The 18668-nt window shown below is 55.4% G+C and overlaps 1 protein-coding gene across 6 annotated transcripts in view; it reads left to right on the top strand.

Annotated features, from left to right (window-relative positions):
- The window catches only part of NRG2 (neuregulin 2), a 228914-nt gene that overhangs the window by 144605 nt on the left and 65641 nt on the right, over nt 1-18668 (top strand). For all 6 annotated transcript variants that reach the window (XM_068165701.1, XM_068165698.1, XM_068165696.1 and 3 more), the window contains exon 2: nt 14919-15090. In XM_068165701.1, coding sequence (XP_068021802.1) covers nt 14919-15090 — 172 coding nt within the window. The remainder of the gene's footprint in view (nt 1-14918; nt 15091-18668) is intronic.

Raw genomic sequence — 18668 nt, 5'->3', positions numbered from 1 at the left:
TCACCTTCCTTCTTCCTTGGTGCCCAGGAATGCTCTGTGAAGTGTGTGGAAGCAGCAACTGTTGATTAAACTGCAGGGAAGAGGCACAGGAAGCAAATATAGCAACAGCAACTGTATGTTTGTGATAATCAAGGCTCTGTCACTGCTGTCAGGGGCTGAGATTGATGGAGGCCACAAAATCTCTTTATCCAACCCAAATGAGCCAGAGCTGCTTGCTGATTTTTATGGTTTCCTCCCCCCCTCCGCCCCCCCCCCCAGCACAAGCCACAGGCTGCTCATGAGCCACTTACAAGCCAAAAATTAGCCAGGCTGTCTTTCCAGAGAGCAGCTCTGAAGGGCTCTGTGAGGAGCAATCCTCCAACATAAACCGAGGGAAAATAAGGATAACAAAATCAATCAGAGGAGCTGACGTGCCCGAGACTGCTGGCAGCTGTAAATCAGCCCGGTCGGGGGATACTGCAGCGGGAGCCACCCATGGCTGTGCTGCACTGGGGGTCCAGAGCTGCTCAAACAATGCTGGGAAGCCACACTAAGGCACAGCGTGGCACAGACATGCTCTGATAGTGTCGCCACTGGGCACTGCCCACGCTCCCAAACACAATCTGCAGCTCCCTGCTCCTCTGCAGCCTGGGCAGGAGGGTGGCCCCTTCTCCATGGGGCTCGGGAGCTCTCTCGGCTTGGCTGGTGAGCAGGCACTGCGGGCACTGGGTACTGTGGGCACCAAGCACTGCAGGCAGTGGATGCTACGGGCATCAGGCACTGTGGGCACCAAGCACAGTGGGCACCGAGCACTGTGGGCACTGGGTGCTGTGGGCATCAGGCACTGTGGTCACCGAGCACTGTGGGCATCGAGCACTGTGGGCACTGGGTGCTGTGGTCACTGAGCACTGTGGGCACCGAGCACTGTGGGCACTGGGTGCTGTGGGTATTGAGCACAGTGGGCACTGAGCACTGTGGGCACCAAGCAGTGTGGACACTGGGTGCTGTGGGCAGCAATTGCTGTGGACACCATGTGCTGTGGGCACTAAGCACTGCAGGCACCAGGCACTGCGGGCACCAAGCAATGTGGGCACCGGGTGCTGCAGGAAGCAAACGCTGCGGGCACCAGGCACTGCGGGCACCAAGCAATGCGGGCACCGAGTGCTGCAGGAAGCGAGTACTGCGGGCACCAGGTGCTGCGGGCACCAAGCAATGCGGGCACTGGGTGCTGCAGGAAGCGAACGCTGCGGGCACCAGGTGCTGCGGGCACCAAGCAATGTGGGCACCGGGTGCTGCAGGAAGCGAACGCTGCGGGCACCAGGCACTGCGAGCACCAAGCAATGCGGGCACCGGGTGCTGCAGGAAGCGAGCGCTGCGGGCACCAGGCACTGCAGGCACCAAGCAATGTGGGCACCGCGTGCTGCAGGAAGCAAACGCTGCGGGCACCAGGCACTGCGGGCACCAAGCAATGCGGGCACCGGGTGCTGCAGGAAACTAGCGCTGCGGGCACCAGGCACTGCGGGTACCAAGCAATGCGGGCACCGAGTGCTGCAGGAAGCGAGCGCTGTGGGCACCAGGCGCTGCGGGCACCAAGCAATGCGGGCACCGGGTGCTGCAGGAAGCAAGCACTGCGGGCACCAAGCAATGTGGACAGCGGGTGCTGCAGGAAGCGAGTGCTGCGGGCACCAGGCACTGCAGGCACCAAGCAATGTGGGCACCGCGTGCTGCAGGAAGCGAACGCTGCGGGCACCAGGCGCTGCGGGCACCAAGCAATGCGGGCACCGGGTGCTGCAGGAAGCGAGCGCTGCAGGCACCAGGCACAGCGGGCACCAAGCAATGTGGGCACTGCGTGCTGCAGGAAGCGAACGCTGCGGGCACCAGGCACAGCGGGCACCAAGCAATGCGGGCACTGAGTGCTGCGGAAAGCGTGCACAGCCAGCGCCTCTCTGCCTCTTCTCTTGCGCAAAGGCTCCTGATGGCATCAATGGAGAGGTCGATGCCTGGGAAGAGAGAAGAAAGCAGCCTGCTCCAGGCTGCCAGTGCAGCAGTGCCAGAGGGCGAGGGCAACTTGATGTGGGGCAGCATCCCCAGGCTGCTGCAATACTGCAATAGGTTGCCCAGGAGGCTGGTGCTGGGGCCCCATCCCTGGAGCTATTCCAGGTGAGGCTGGACAGGGCTCTGGGCAACCTGCTCTGGTGGAGGATGTCCCTGCTGAGTGCAGGGGGTGGTTGGGCTGGGTGAGCTTTGGAGGTCCCTTGCAGCCCAGCCCCTCCTGTGAGTCTCTGATGGCTGCTGTTCCACCCAGCCTCGCTGAGGCCTCTCTGGCTGCCCTGCAGGAGCTGTTTCAGGGCTGATCTTTATTTTCTTTCCTTTTCCTGCGCTTGGATGGAAACCAGAGCTGCAGTCACAGTCTGAGGGTCCCTTGGTCCCAACGCTTTAAAGCCCTTCTCCAGCTGACAGCAAACCTTTTAATCATTCTCATATAACATCACAGAGGACAAACAAGGCTTTAATGCAAGCCCCAAGGTCTCTTGTGGGGGGATCCTGATAAAAACAGTGCTTTCTGTTTTGGAAATACCCTCTGGTGGGGTTGTCAGAACCCTAGTAGAGACAATGGTGAACTTTCAAAGGAAGCAGAGACAGGGAAAAGAAATATTTTAATTGAGGCTGCAAGTGGTTGGCTTTTGTCACAGAATGCCAGCAAATATGATTTTGTAGGATGAAAGTTAAAAACCCACCCCCCATGGAGCTGGAGACTCCTAATTGAATTTATTCACCCAGACAATGAAGCTCTTCCTGGGATGCTGCTCACACAGTTCCTGGATCAGCAGGGCTGGGGCCACCAGGAACATGCTGCCCCTTGGCTGGGAACTGGTGAGGCTGCAGCTCAAATCCTGGGCTCAGTCTTGGGACCCTCACTCCAAGAAGGACATTAAGAGGCTGCAGCAGGTCCAGAGAATGGCAACAGAGCTGGGGAAGGGTCTGGAGAAGAGGGCTGGGGAGGAGCAGCTGAGGGAGCTGGGGGTGTTCAGGCTGGAGAAGAGGAGGCTGAGGGAGACCTCATTGCTCTCTGCAGCTCCCTGAGAGGAGGCTGCAGTGAGCTGGGGGTTGGGCTCTGCTCCCCACTCTCAGGTGACAGAAGGAGAGGAAATGTCCTGAGACTGTGCCAGGGGAGGCTCAGGTTGGAGAGGAGGAAAAATGTCTTTGCTGCCAGAGTGGTCAGGGACTGGCACAGGCTGCCCAGGGAGGTGGTGGAGTCCCCATGCCTGGAGGTGTTCAGGAAGCCTGTGGCCATGGCACCTGGGGCCATGGTTTGGTGTCCATGGTGGGGTTGGGTTGCTGGTTGGAACTGATGATCTCAGAGGCCTTTTCCAACCCAAACCACTCTGTGATTCTCTGAGTCTGTGCTTGCTCTGTGCAGGGTTTCCACAGGTCCTGTGTGACACAAGAGGACATTCTCTGGACCAGGACTTCCTGGGAGGCCAAAGTATCAAAAGGATGTTGCAAGCTGGGCTGCTGCATCCAGCCTTTGCTTGCCCTCTGCCTGCCCTGAGTTAACAGCTTGCTGACTGATCCCAGGCCTGGCTGATCTTCCCCTACTTGCTGATGCTCAGCAGCTCTACAAAGCCTGCACAGGGCTGGGGCAGGGCAGGAGGCAGTGCTGAACCTCCATGGTGAGCTGCTGCAGATGCAGCTCTGGCTTTATGGTTTTGCTGGCCTCAAACCTCACATCTCAGTAACTTAACTCCTCTGGAGTCCTCCTGCTCTTTAAATGCAAAGCCCTGAGGAGGAGCAAGGAGATGTCCAGAAGAGCAGTGCTGTCTCAAGCCAGGAGTGCAGCCCTGGCCCTTTGCTTCTGCACCTGAGCTTGATGGGCATGGGGCAGGGCTGGGCAGAGAGGGCAAGGCTGACTTGGCAGCCTTTGCTCAGAGCCTTGCTCTCATTTCTCTGCTTGTTCTGGCCCTGGTTGATTTCTCTGCAGCACTTGGTGGGTGGTGTTTGGGCTCCTTCTGGAACATGGCACTGCAGCAGCTGGCCATGGCACTTTGGGACAATGGTTTACTTAGGTTGGACTCCATGATCTTGGAGCTCCTCTGTAAGCTTTATGATTGTGTGCGGTGCACTTCTAGCAGGAGAGCTATCAGCAGAGCTGTGCCTGTCAGAGCAATGCCTGCCTGAGCAGGTCTCCTGGAAACACCTTATCTTTTCAATCCCCTTGCCTCAAGTTCCATGGCTTTTCTCCCAAAGAAGCATGAAGTGGTTTAGAACTGCTTCACAGAACTGCCCCAGTAGGGTCCAGTAGCAGCAGAGATGGAGCAGAGACTACAAAAGAGCTCAGTTCCCTGTTGAGAAGAGTGTCATGGGATGGAAGCCATTCCAAGCCTAGAAACTGAGCAGCACTGCTCAGCCAAAGCTCTCCCTTCCCTCTGACAGTGGCCAGCATCCGCATGCAAAGATCATTTCCTTCTGGCCAGCTAGGGTGAGCAGCTCAGAGGCAACCTGTGCCGGATGAGTGTCTTCACCCTGAACAGCCTCTGGTGGACTCCTGGCTGCTGTTTGAACAAATCTGAGCTTTAGCAGCCAGAAGGTTTGTGACAAGAGCTGTAGTGTCCTGCACGCAGTGTGCAGAGATCTCTCTTTACTTCTTATCCTGCCCCTTCCTGCCTCTTCTATTAGTAGGAATCATCAGCACCCTCCTAGTTCCCCCTGTGTGACCTCTGGCTCCACAGCCACAGGCAGCATCTCCTTGCCTGGCTGGAGCACCACAGAATCAGAGAACTGTCAGGGTTGGAAGGACCTGAAGGGAGGCTGTAGCCAGGAAGGGGTTGGTCTCTTCTCCCAGGCACCCAGCACCAGAACAAGAGGACACAGTCTCAAGCTGTGCCAGGGAAAGTTTAGGCTGGAGGTGAGGAGAAAGTTCTTCCCAGAGAGAGCTGTTAGTCATTGGAATGTGCTGCCCAGGGAGGTGGTGGAGTCACCGTCCCTGGAGGTGCTCCAGAGGGAATTGGACGTGGCACTTGGTGCCATGGTTTAGTCACAGGGTCTGTGGTGACAGGTTGGACTCCATGATCTTTGAGGACCTCAAGGCTCATCCAGTTCCAGCCCCTGTCCAGCATCAGCATGCAAAGATGCTCTCTGCAGCACTTCGTGGGTGGTGTTTGGGCTCCTTCTGGAACATGGCAGCGGAGCACTTTTATGCTTGCAAGTTTACCTTCAGTGCTCCCACCAGTACCTGGTGGTGTTCAAGAAGCTGCAGATGTGCTTCAGGATACAGTTTAGTGCTCATGGCAGCTGTTCTGTGGTTTGTCTCGATGACCTGAGAGGTATTTTCCAGCCTTGGTGATTCCATGGTTCTGTGGTTCTGTCCTCTTGGCATTGGGACAGCCCAGGCAGAGTTTGAGGTCCCCTTTCACTGAGATTTCATCCCTCATGTTTGGAGGAACCACTTCAGTGTCTGACAGAGCTGTAAAGCACCAAACAGGTTTTTCATCCCTTCTAGAGCTGATGGCATCTCCTAATGGCCACTTTACACCAGCAAATCCTTCTCTGTAACCTGTAACATGGCCTTCAGCCTCACCATGCCCAGCAGGGCTCTATGTATGGCTTCATGTACAGATGACAGCAGAAACTGCTCATGACACCAGGCCTGGTTTGGCCAACTTCTGTTGTTTCCCTTCCTGGGGTGAGGGTTATGCTTTCCTGCGGTGACTGAAAAATGATGGATGCCATCTAGGTCTTTAGCAGGGGACTAGGGCAAGTAATTTATGCTTTAGTGCTCAGTGGCTGAAACAAAGAATTAATGCATTGGAAAGTTTTGGATGGCTCTGGGTAATTTGGTCATTGCCTGGGTTCTGACTGGCAGCCCTCGGCCTCTGGGTGGGCCTGCTGTGAAAATAGAGATAAAGCTGTATTTTATGAATTGCTGTTCCCAAGGTCATCTGGAAAGGGAGCAGTTCATCAGACATATCTTTGTTCAGAGATACATTTGGGTCTATAAAATATGATCCCAGCATCAACTGGGCCCAAACCAGCCAATGCCTGTAGGCTCGCAGGCACATTGTTAAGCGGCATGAAGGGCAGGAATCGTCGCTGCTGTCTTTGTGTGGCTATTGTTTGGGGCTTTAATAGGAACAGAATGAATGACATTTTTCCACCAGGCCACTTATGCTTAACTATACCTCCAGGACAACTTCCTGGCCAAAAAATATTCAAAACAAACAAGCACAATAGCAATTCTACTCCAGTCCCATTGTTTCCAAGCCCGCTCGCATTCATAGAGTACTCAGTTTGGCAAACCCCAGCGCTGCAGCCCTGCCCCTCAGTGCTGCATGCTTGCAGCTGAAGCTCTTGAGGTGCTGTGCTGCGCAGGTGAGTCTTGGAGGAGCCACCTGCATGGGCACCTCCTGCTGGTCCTGGGTCCAGGGCAGCCATCTGTGCCCCGTGGCCAAGCACTCACTGACTTGAGTGGAGCTGAGATTGCAGCCCAGGGCTCTGGGCCCACTCATTACGAGCTCCAAAACTTTCACTTGGAAGAAGAATAACACGATGAAAAGCGTGGGAAAGGCAGAGGCAGAGGAGGAGGAATTTATCAAGCACTCTTTTATGTGTTTGGAAGAGGAGGGTGGGCTTGGTAGCCTTGTGGCATCTTTTCCTCTGGCTTGAGCTGCTGGAGGGATTCTGCAGAGGGCAAACCCCAGTCAGCAAACCTGCTTTGGACTTGCCAGTCAGTTCTCTCAGGCTGCTGGTCCCAGCCATGCCAACACTCCTTGTTGTCTCTCACAGTTTTAATGTATATGGGGCAGTGGCTTGGCCCTGTGGTCACTTCTCCCTGAGACAGAGAGCTACAGGAGCCTGGGTAAGGGAATGCAGCTGGTGTGGCAGGATACTGCAGGACATGTAGGGAGGAACAGTGCAGGCATTCTGGCTCCATCAAAAGTTCCAAGTTTCACTCCAACCCCAGATCTGCTGTTCTCAGCCTTTTCAGCCTCTTTACTCTGCCAGTCATCTGGATCCTCTCCACCTCACTGTCTGTTCTTTCTGAGTCAGCTGGGTGGATGTCCTCAGCAGACCCTCTAGGATCTGGAGGAACAGCTCCTGCCCTGTCCTGCCTAGTGTCTCCAGCTGTCAAAATGGGACCTCTCCCAAGAGCACAGGGATATGCTTCTGACTCCTGCTGGCTGACTCTGCAGGGAGGGCACAGCATCAGTGTCTGGTAGGCACAGAGTACATCTCCTGTGGCCCCAGAGAGCTGCCCAGGCCTTTGTCTGTGCAGCTGTCACAGGCTGGAGAGGTGAGGAGTGAACAGCCAGAGTGATCCACATCATCTATAGAGTCACAGAACCGTAGGGGGTGGAAGGGACCTCCAGGGATCATCCAGCTCAGCCCCCTACCAGAGTAGGAACACCCAGGGCAGGGCACACAGGAACACATCCAGGTGGCTTTGGAATGTCTCCGGAGTTTTGCATCTCTCTGGGCAGCCTGCTCCAGGCTCTGCCACCCTCACAGGAGCAAAGTTTTCCCTCCTGTTCCCATGGCACCTCCTCTGCTCCAGCTTGCCCCCAGTGCCCCTTGTGCTGTCCTTGGCCATCCCTGAGCAGAGCCTGGCTCCAGCCCTGCACATCTTGATCCCCAGCAATGAGGGCAGCCCTCAGGCTCCTCTGCTCCAAGCTCCAAGCCCCAGCTCCCTCAGCCTGGCCTCACAGGGAGATGTTCCACTGCCTGCAGCAGCTTTGGGGCTCTGGGATGGACTCTCTCAAGCAGTTCCCTGAGGTCCTTCTTGAGCTGAGGGGCCCAGAACTGGACACAATATTCCAGATGTGGCCTCAGCAGAGCAGAGTAGAGCAGGAGGAGAACCTCTCTCTGACCTACTCACCACACTCCATCTGGTGCTGGCTGCCACAGTGGAGTCCCTACCATCACAGATGCAGTAAGAGAAATAGAGAAGAGAATCATAGAATGGTAGGGGCTGGAAGGGACCTTCAGAGATCATCTGAAGGTACAACCCCCACTGCCAGAACAAGGTCACTCAGGGCAGGCCACACAGGGACACATCCAGACAGGTGTTGAAGGTCTTCAGAGTAGGAGACTCCACAACCTCTCTGGGCAGCCTTCTCCAGGGCTCCAGCACCCTCACAGCAAAGAAGTTTCTCCTCTTGTAGTTGTCTGTTAATTAAAGGCCTCTTTGTAGCCACAGCAGAATGCTGCCCCTTGGCAAGCTAACTTTGAAGGCTGTTCACCTGCCATCAACCCCTGCTAGGGTGCAAAGAGCTGCTGCAGTGTGCAAGGACAGCCATGAGGAGGGCTAGGAGGAAGTCTGCTCCTCCTTTTTGCAGAAGCTGGAAGTCCAGGGTGCCTGAGGCATGAATCAGGCTGCAGGTACTGTGTTGCATTGCCACCTTGGCTCTGTGTCCTCTGTCAGAGCCCAGAGAAAAGGGAAGGCAAACACTCAGAATGTGCTAAGCCAGGCACTTCTCGAGGGAAGCCTCATGCTTCCATTCCTCCTGGCTGCTGCTGCTGCCATTCAGTCTTGGCTCCCTGTCAAATAAAGGCCGAGGCAAACACTGGTCAAGGGAGCAGTACCTCTGACTACAGGAGGAGAGGCAGCAAACAGCCCAGAAGCAGAAGGGCTGCAGTAGCCAAGCAGTGAGGTTCAGTAGTCCAGTGCAGAGCATGCTGAGGACCTGCGTGAGGATGCCACGTGGCAGGGAGGTGTCCTCTCCCTGCAGGAGAGATGGCAGAAATGGAGGAAATTCTGCTTTGTGAGGAGTCTGCAAAAGTTTATGTTTGGATTTGCAGCAAACTGGGGATGCAAAACTCCCATGGGAAGATGAATTCTGGAATTTCCAGTCTGGAGAACATTGACACTGCCGTCGGAGGGGCCCTGTGTACAAGGGAAGGGCTGGCCTGCAGGTGACACTGCAACAGCCAGCTGCAGAAAGAGCTTAGGGAACAGCAGCCTCTGGCATGTGGCTTGGGCAGGCCTCCAGATCCTGAGCCTGGAAGCCTCAAGGACTTTACCTGCAGCATCTTTTCGGTGCCTAGATTTCCCTGTTGACCACTGGGAGTGCAGACTCCCAGACTGGAGATGCTGCTGGACCTGCGGCTTCTCCACCCCAGTGCAGTAGCTGGAGGGGCAGTACTGGGTGGAAGGTCAGGGCTGGGTGGGAGGACAGTGCTGGGTGGAAGGTCAGGGCTGGGTGGGAGGACAGTCCTGGGTGGGAGGACAGTGCTGGGTGGAAGGGCAGTGCTGGGTGGAAGGTCAGGGCTGGGTGGAAGGACAGTGCTGGGTGGGAGGGCAGCTTGGGCCCAGGGGCTTGGGCAGCCTGAGGAGCACAGTCTGGGGTCCATCTCCAAGAGGGGTGTGCATCCACCTGTGTGGATCTCTCCCTTGCTGGCAGAGGAGGGGTGTCCTGCCCTGAGGATTACAGTGGGCTAGAGGGGTCTGTGCTGAAAGCCAACTCTCTAATGTGGGCATCTGAAAGTATCACCTCCAGGTCTGCAAGTCCTCTCTCTCATACATTTTTCATTCTTCCTTTCCCATGGCCATGGGAATTCAAGCTAAGCTGCTTTCTTCCTCAGCTACTCAGACACTGAAGGATGCTGTCCTCCCAGCTCTCCAGATACACCTACAACATTTTGCTATCCCCTGTGTGCCAGGTGGTGGTGGGGTAGCCTCCAGTGGTTGGCATTGTGTCCTCTGGTGAAGGCCAGGAAGGGAAGTCATGTCTGTTCCTGGTGTCTGTTGCCCAGAGATCCCAGATGTGTCTCTGGGTTGTCCTCTCTGGAGGGTCTCCTGCAGTGAGCAAGACAACTCTTGAGGCACTGCTTGTGGCCAGGGTGCACAGAAATACAGTCACAGAATTGTCTGGGTGGGAAGGGACCTCCAAAGCTCATCCAGTCCAAGTCCCCTGCACTCATCAGGGACATCCTTCACTAGAGCAGGTTGCCCAGAGCCCTGTCCAGCCTCACCTGGAATATCTCCAGGCATGGGGCCCCAACCACCTCCCTGGGCAACCTGTTGCAGTGTTCCAGCAGCCTCCTGGTGCAGAACTTGTTCCTCACATCCAATCTCAATCTGCTCTGGTTTGAAGCCATTGCCCCTGGTGCTGTCCCTGCAGGCCTTTGGGAACAGACCCTCTTTAGCCTTCTTGTAGCCCCTTCAGGTACTGGCAGGCTGCTCTGAGGTCTCCCTGGAACCTTCTCTTCTCCAGGCTGAATACCCCCAGTTCCCTCAGCCTGTCCCCATAGTAGAGCTGCTCCAACCCCCTGACCATTTTTGTGGCCTCCTCTGGACCCTCTCCATCAGGTCCCTGTCCATGTGCATGGTCCATAGTCCATGGTCCATCTGCAGCTGCCTCTTCTGTCCAAAACCTCAGGCTTTGTGAGGCTGTTGGCTCCTCACCTCCACAGAGAGGAGGCTGTCTGTGTAGAAGAGTGGTTGACAGGACCGTGCATGAGATGACTTAAATGATTGCCTGGAGCTGCCTGTAACCTCAGTCTGCCCAGCACAGCCAACAATCTTCTCCCCACTGCGGGAGCCCAGTGGCAGTGGTGCTGAGCAGCATCTGCTGCTGAACTGAGAGTGCTGGAGCTGGGAGCTGCCAGACCAGAGCCATAGTGTTCACAGTATCACAAAGGTTGGAAGAGACCTCAAAGATCAGTTGAGGGGGGAGTTGAAGCAGGACCTTCCCTTCAGCCTGTGCCAAGAGGATGGAGTGACTTGAGCTGCCCTGATTCAGTGTTTTGGCTCTGCCAGAAGCTGACCACATCTGAGCAGCAGCGACCTGTGTGGAGCAGGCTGGATGTGGGACCTGGCCCCTGCTGGGTGTCCAGCTGAAGCTCCTTGCTGGGGGCTGAATGTTATCTTCAGCTGCATGCAGCTCCTGATGTTGTTTTCCCAACATGTTTGAAAAAAGCATCAAACAGGGAAGAGATTGAAAGGCCCTCACACGTTCAGAGTGCTGCAGAAAGGCCTCTTTTAAACCCCTCTTGTCTGCTGGAACCAAGATCATGACTTCCTGAGCTGCAGCTCTGTGACTTGGACAGGGCAGAGAAAGCCAAATGGGTTTGATGTCAAAGCTGACAATGAACCAAAGGGTGAAGCTTTGACATATTCCAGTATCAGCACTCGGTGTACTGCTGTGGTCTCTCCAGCCACTCCACTTTACTGCTGGGGAGGGTTGAAAGGTGATTCAATCATGGTTTACAAGTACCTAAAAAGGAAGAGGTTTCTGGTTGCTAGATGGGATTCAAATTTACCAGAGAGGGAGAGAGATCTCTTGGCTGGAAGCCAAAGTTGGGGAAATTCAGGCTAGGAAAAAGGCTGCAGTTTAAACAATAGGGATCAAAAGCAGTGGAAGGTCTTTGGCTGGCATTAAGCAGAGCAATCAGCAGGTAATGCCTCTGTGTTTGTCTAAAAGATGACAGAATTATGGAGAGAAACTTTCCAGCCCAGAGCAGCCCTTCAGGGAGACCAGGCTGGGCTTGCCTTTGGCTGGAGCTGCTTCTGCACAGCTCTGGATGCTGTGTCCCCAGCCTTGGGGCTCTGCCTACTCTTCCCTTGTGCAGCAGGAAGGAGAACAGATGTGCTGGGTGTCAGGGAGCACAGTTCCATTTCTTTTAATAGCCACAGTCCAAAATAGTTCTGGAGTGGATTCCCCTTCCCCTGGCCTGTCTGATTCAGCCAGGGAGCTGCAGTGCATGGGGCATGGCTTGGGAGCTGATGGCACATTCCCTGCAGAGCACAGGCAGGCTGGGCAGAAGACAGAGAATCCTAGAATGGCCTGGGCTGGAAGGGACCTCCAAAGCTCACCCAGTTCACCTCCCTGCACTCAGCAGGAACATCCTCCACTAGAGCAGGTTGCCCAGAGCCCTGTCCAGCCTCACCTGGAATAGCTCCAGGGACAGGGTCCCAACCACCTCCCTGGGCAACCTGTTGCAGTATTCCAGCAGCCTCCTGGTGCAGAACTTGTTCCTCACATCCAATCTCAATCTGCTCTGCTCTGGTTCGAAGCCATTGCCCCTGGTGCTGTTCCTGCAGGCCTTTGGGAACAGTCCCTCTGCAACCTTCCTGTAGCCCCTTCAGGGACTGGCAGGCTGCTCTGAGGTCTCCCTGGAGCCTTCTCTTCTCCAAGCTGAAGAATCCTTTTCTGGGCAGAGCTGCCTGCTGCAGGGGTGCTGTGCAGGCATTGCCCCTGGCCTGTGTGGGTGCCAGCTCCACCTCTGTTGCACTTGGTGCCTGTTTGGATCTGCTTGTGCAGCAGAGTTGTGTCAGGCATCACTGATGGCACATGGTGCAAGAGGTGCACAGAGATGAATGAGATGGGATTCATGTCAGTGAGGAGGAAACAGGGATCCTAGGTCTTGGAAGGTTTCTTGCTTGTTCTCACCCTCTCCTTCAATGGTCTTCAGGTCTCTGGGCTTGGCTCTGCTCTTGCCAGCACTGCCTGGGGAGGGTTGCAGGCCTGACACAACTTTCTCCCAAGCTGTGCTGCCTGCTTTGTAATTCCACAGGCAGCATGCCTGGAAATGATATGAAGCAGATGCAGCAATGCCAAGGTCAGGACCTTGCCAGTAAGGCAGCTGTGTGCTGCTGGCAGGGTGCAGGCTGACCTCAGTGTCCCCCAGGAGCCAGCTGACACAGGCCTGCATGCAGACAGAACAAATATTTGACAGGATCTGTTCCTCTCTTCCCCAAAATGACCTCCCTGGCTCCCTGTGCCTGGTGTGCTGGGAGGAGACAAGATCCCTTCTCCAGTCACTTCATTCCTGCTCTTCTGGGGGATCCATTTCCAGGCAGGGATCAGGGATATTGGCTTCACAATGCCCAGGACAGAACTCCTGAAATGTGGGGAGAGCTGAGCCTAGTTATAGAATAGAATAGAATAGAATAGAATAGAATAGAATAGAATAGAATAGAATAGAATAGAATAGAATAGAATAGAATAGAATAGAATAGACCAGACCAGGTTAGAAGAGACCTTCAAGATCATCGTGTCCAACCTCTCATCCAACACCACCCAACCAACTAACCCATGCAACCAAGCACCCTGTCAAGTCTCCTCCTGAACACCTCCAGTGATGGCGACTTTTGTTGCCCTGGGAAGCAGTGCAAGTTGAAAGCCTGAAGTGCCTGCAGCTGGCCAGGCTGTGTCCTGCAGGTGCTGTCCCTGCCCCAGGAGCACAGGAGCAGCCTGCCCCATCCTGTGCCAGCGGCACAGGTTTGCAGGGGGCTTGGGTGTGCAACAAGAACAGGCAGCAAGAACAACTGCTGGGTCTCTTCTTTTGTCCTTGGGGTGTTAAACTTGCTGCCTCTGCACCCCTGGTTCCTGAGCTTGCTGCTGTGCCTTGGTGCCAGTGGAGCTGGGCCACTCAGGCCACAGAGGGTCTGCTGTGCTTGAGGCCAGAGATGTTGCATTACCCACACAACCCCTGCCCCCTGGGAGGCAGCACAGATGCCTCTGGGTTTGCACTGTGAGCTTGGCCCAGCCAGTTCACGCCACCCTGAACCCATTCCTGCCACCTAATTCTGTTCATCTGTGTACTTTTCAGCTGAGGCAGTTTAGCTCCTGCTGCACTCACACATCAAACACAGCAACCTGAGAGCCCTGAGAGCTCCCTGCCATGGCAGCTCTTGCCTGCTGGCTGCTGGGATCACTTGCAGTGAAAGCAATCTCTAAATACAACCAACCTAGGACATATTAGCTTGGCATGAAGAATAAGTGGAGGCATCCAAAGGTCTCTAAAAGGATTACTCTGGTGAAACCCAGCCAGATCCTCCTCCTCTGGTGTCTCTTCCATATCACAAGATCAGAATGCAGTCAGCAGTTAGAGGATGGTTTGTGCAGGTTAGAGGGAGGAAACGCTTTATCTGCAGCGCATCTCAGGCAGGTGCAAGCGAGCGGAGCAACACTGTGAAGGCAGAGAGACACTTGCCTGTTTTCTTAAGGTGGATGGTGAGAAAGGGAGCTAGGAGAGTGAAGAGTGCAGCTGAAAGAGAGGTGGCAAGGCTGTGAATCCTTCCTGGCCAGGTGGAACATAAACCTGGCAGAGACTGATAGGAAACATCTCCCCCTGTGCCTGATGCTCCAGGTGCATGCTGGAATCACCTCCTTGAAACACAGCTGACACACACAGCCAGGCTTCAGGTTGGGAAGGCTGCTGGCCAGCCTGACCTTGTAGGTCCTCAGATCATTTTTAATGTCTTTATGATGTCACTTTTCTAACTGCAGCCTGGCAGGTAGCTGTCCCTCCCCTCCCCAGCCTTCAGACCTGCAGGGTTTCCCTGCAGCCTCTCTCCTTGGCAGTTCTGCTGCTGCCACTCCTGTGCTGGCACTTCAGGATGTGGCAATGGTGGTGCTGGACTCAAGGATCTTGGATGTCTTTTCCAACCAAAACAACTCTGTGATCCTGTGATCTTAGCAGGAGGCACAGAACACCTGTGGCACACAGGGTGCTGGGGGACTGCTGCTGCTGGTGCTTCTGCAGTGAAATGCTGCTGCTGTGGTTGGTGGGGCTGAAGGATTGGCAGAGGTCCTGGAGGTGCTGGTGATCACCACAGCAACGGCAGGGTGCAGGGAGAACCAGTCTGCAAAGAGTGTGAGCTCCCTCAGCCCTGGCTCCGGCTGGTGGGCCAGGCCTGGAGAGCAGATGGGCAGGACTTGCCCACGGGTAAGGGCAGCAGGGAGCAGCTGGGGCTGGGCACAGAGAGCAAAGCACACAGCAAGCCGCGCACAGAGGCTCCCTTTTCCCCGGGTGGATGTCTCTGTGCTCCTTCCCTGCCTGTGTGCTGGTAGGACCTGGGGGTCTGAGCTCCAGCCATCCCCAGCAGCAGGGCCATGAGTGCCCTTCCCAGGGGCAGGGGGCTCGGGGGCTCCGGTGGGCTGTGTGCAGTCTCTGGGAGTGGCAGGTGGCACACTGTCTGCTTTCTCTTTCTGCAGCTGTCCCTCCCAAACTGAAGAAACTGAAAAGCCCAAATGTTCACGTGGGGGAAAAGATCTCCCTGAAGTGTGAGGTGACTGCTGGGAACCCTCAGCCCTCCTACAAGTGGTTCAAAGATGGCAAGGAGCTGAAGAAGAGCAAGGACATCCGGATCAAGTATGGCAATGGGAAGTAAGTATGCTGTGCCCATCGAGCCTGGGGGCTGGGACTGGGGGGCTGCCTGGCTGGAGGTGGTGCTGTGCTCTCCAAGTCACTGCTGAGGTGCTTTCTTGGGGCCCCAGGACCATGCACAGCTCATCTGCTGTGCCTGGGGGAGTGAGCAAGGTTCCCAGTTGCCTCGGGGAGCAGCAGAGGGAGAGGTGCAAGGTGGGCACAGGAAAAGTGGTGGGCTTGTGGGTGGGGCTCTCCTTGGCTAGCTGTGGCAGTGGGTACCTGGGACAGGTGTCCAGTGACCTGGGCAGAGAACTCTTTCCCTGCTAGCTGTAGACTGGTTGTAGGCAGCTCAGTACCTGGGGTGAACCCCAATTTGTGATGAGGGCTTTGAATGCAGAAGCTACCCAGGCTGGGCAGTCACCCCTGAGCCAACAGCAGGCCTGCATAGCTGTGGGAGAAATCTCTCTGTCCTCCTGAATTAGACTAAAAGCCATCCAAGGCAACATCAAGGAGATCAGAGCAGGCCTCACAGTCACGTGCTGGGGCCTTCTCTCATGCAAGACCTTGAGATGCTGCACCCAGGGCAAGCTGCATCATGACTGCTCCAAACTCTCCATACAGAATCACACAGCAAGGCAGGGGTTGGAAGGGGCCTCTGGAGGTCATCTAGGCCAACCCCCTGCCAAGGCAGGGGTACCTAGAGAGGGTCACACAGGAACACATCCAGGGGGGGTTGGAATCTCTCCAGAGATGGAGACTCCACCACCTCTGTGGGCAGCCTGCTCCAGGGCTCCAGCACCCTTCAATTACAGAAGTTCCTCCTCATCTTCAGATGAGCTTCTGATGGTCCAGTCTGTGCCCACTGCCCCTTGGGCTGGCACTGGGCACCACTGAACAAAGCCTGGCCCCATCCTGCTGCCACCCACCCTTTGAGCATTGATCAGCACTGATCATATCTCCCCCAGGCTGCTTCTCTCCAGGCCAAACAGCCCCAAGCCCCTCAGTCTCTCCTCATCAGAGATGTTCCAGGCCCTTCAGCATCTCTGTAGCCCTTTGCTGTGCCCTCTCCAGCCAGTCCCTGCCCATCTTGAACTGGGGAACCCAGAACTGGACACAATACTCCAGATGTGGCCTCACCAGGGCAGATTGGAGGGGGAAGAGAACCTCCCTTGACCTGCTGACCACACTTCTTGATGCACCCCAGGATGCCCTTGGCAGGACTCCACCCTTGTCCTTGCTGAATTTCATGTGATTTTTCTCCAGCCTGGCCAGTCAGTGAGTGTCATCCTAGGGACTGCCTCATCCAGGCAGGGCAAGACACAGCAGGAGAAACAGGAGCAGCAGCTCAGCTGAGGATTCCTCACTGGGGCTTGGTGTGAATGGAGCCATGTTGACAGCTTAGCTTTGCAGCAGTGGTGGGACTGTGAGCTCTTGGAGAGTGCTTGGGCTTGATGATCTCAAAGGCCTCTTCCAAGCACAGCAGTTCCATAAGTCTGTGATTTTTTTCAAGGCCAAATATTTCCATACGCTGCTTCCTGAAAAGATTCTGTAAGAGTGGCTGTGTCTGCACTCACACCTCCTGACCCAGCCAGCAGCAAAGGCAGCTTGCAGCTGCTCACCCCTTGGCAAACCTCAGTGCTTTGCTCACATCTGCTGTGTCTGAGGGGGTGAAAAGCAGCTCACCTCTCCTTGTGGTGGCCTTGACGGTTTATCAGCTTTTGTAAGTTAGAAGCCACTACAAAATGCAATTAGGAAATGAGGAGGTGCTCAGATAGGTTATTGCCAGTTGCTCTGATTGCATCTCAGGCCTGTTGGCTTTGCTTTCAGAGTCACATCCAATATGCTTGGACCTCCTTTGCAGTCACTGTAGGACTAAAGAGTGCTTTGGGATGAGGCAGAGAGGTGGTCAGGGGAAGGTCTGGGCTGGAAACACAGGCAGGATGCCATCTGCTGAGGAAGGGCTGTCTGGGTGTGCAGGCAGCAGAGCTAGGGCAGGACTATGCCTGCCTCTTTGCTCTGCTGCCCTCAGTGTATCTGTGGCCCAGGTCAGCTTCTTGGCCTCAGTTTACCAATGGTTTCTGGACAAGAGATGCCCTGCAGGGTTGTCCTCATCCCCTGCTGAAGCTTGTGGGACCCTAGGGCTGCTGGTGCTGGGGTCTTTCAGGGGTGTTGGTATTTTCCTCAGAGCTACAGAGTCCCAGGGAAACATCCAGCAAAGCTCTGAGGAGGGATGATGGTGATGGTGAGGAGCACCTCTTGCAGAGTTTTTCTGCAGGGGTTGTCCTTTCCTCCTGGCACCCTGTGCCCTCTGTGAAGGTGAGGCAGGCTGGCATCCCACCCACAGTGGTGCACTCCCTGTGGCAGGCATATAAACACTTGCAGAAGGCTGATCCTCCCTGCTCAGGACACTGCTGTCAAGTCAGGATTGCCATTTACCAGTACAGGTTGGCTCCCAGCCTGCCAGTGCCAGCCAAAGACATGTGCATACTGCAAGTGCTTCCTGCTGGCAACAGCAGCCCCAGCATAAACACTCTGCAGAAAGCTGAGCACCTGCCACCCCCTGTGTCCTAGGCACCCTCAGAAGCAAAGGTGTGAGCCCCAAGTGTCCCCTGCTCCATCCCTGCTTCTGCTTCCAGCTGTCATTAAGACCTGCCATGAAGTGGAGAAGTTTCCTGGCCGCAGGGGCTAGGGCCTGGCTGCAGAGGCTGGGCTCAAACATGGTAGAGCTGGGACAGTACTGAGATGCTGACCCTTTGTTGACCACTTGCCCCTTGAGGAGCCGGCAGCAGTGCAGGAGTGTTCTGCAGGCAGCAGTGCAGGAGTCTTCCCTTGCAGCTGTGGTGGGTCTGTGCACAGCTGCTCTGGCACCCCCAGCTTTCAGGCTCCCCTCTCCACTGGCTCCTAGGGCTCCATCCTTGGAAACTCCTCGAGGGCACAGTGCTCATGGGCACTGGATCTGCCTTCTGGTCTTCACTGCAGGCAGCCACCACCAAAACTTGTTCTGTGCATGTGAGATGAGGATGGAGGGAGCCCCCCTGGCTTTGCTCATCTCTGTTGAGGGAGATGAGTTTAGTAGAGGGACCCCACACTGGGCACTGGGATGTGGGTGCACATCAATTACTTCCAGTGTGTTAGGGATGACTGCAGGGGAGGATAAGCATCCTAACTTGTAGAGCTGAGAAAGGAAGCCTTACCTGATGATGATTAATTCCAAGAATAATGGAGTTCATGCACCTGGATCCACTCAGAGATAATCCCGGGCTCCAGATCATCCTCTGCTCTCCAGTTCAGAGTGGGGTTTTCAGAGGGACTTTCACAGAGGACACACAGAGGGCAGAAAGCTTCATGGCACCTGCCCAGGTACCCAGCATCATTGCTTCAGAAGTTTGATTCAAAGACCTAACAAAGTTGTCTGCTGGAGCCAAGCAAAGAAAGCCCAGCCAAAGTGTGGAGGTGATGTGCATCCTTGGCACTCAGTGTGCAGCAGAGCTGGGCACAACTCTGTGTTGGGCTCTTTGTCTGCAGCTTCAGCCTTCAGACAACACAGAGGGTTAAGGTGGGAGACAAGCAGCACATGATTGCCCTCTGTGACTCAC

Source organism: Melanerpes formicivorus, unplaced genomic scaffold (assembly GCF_026170545.1).
Source record: "Melanerpes formicivorus ecotype bairdi unplaced genomic scaffold, bMelFor1.0.p_v2 SCAF_91, whole genome shotgun sequence".
Lineage (NCBI taxonomy): Eukaryota > Metazoa > Chordata > Aves > Piciformes > Picidae > Melanerpes > Melanerpes formicivorus.
This window is presented reverse-complemented; position numbering and strand designations above follow the sequence as displayed.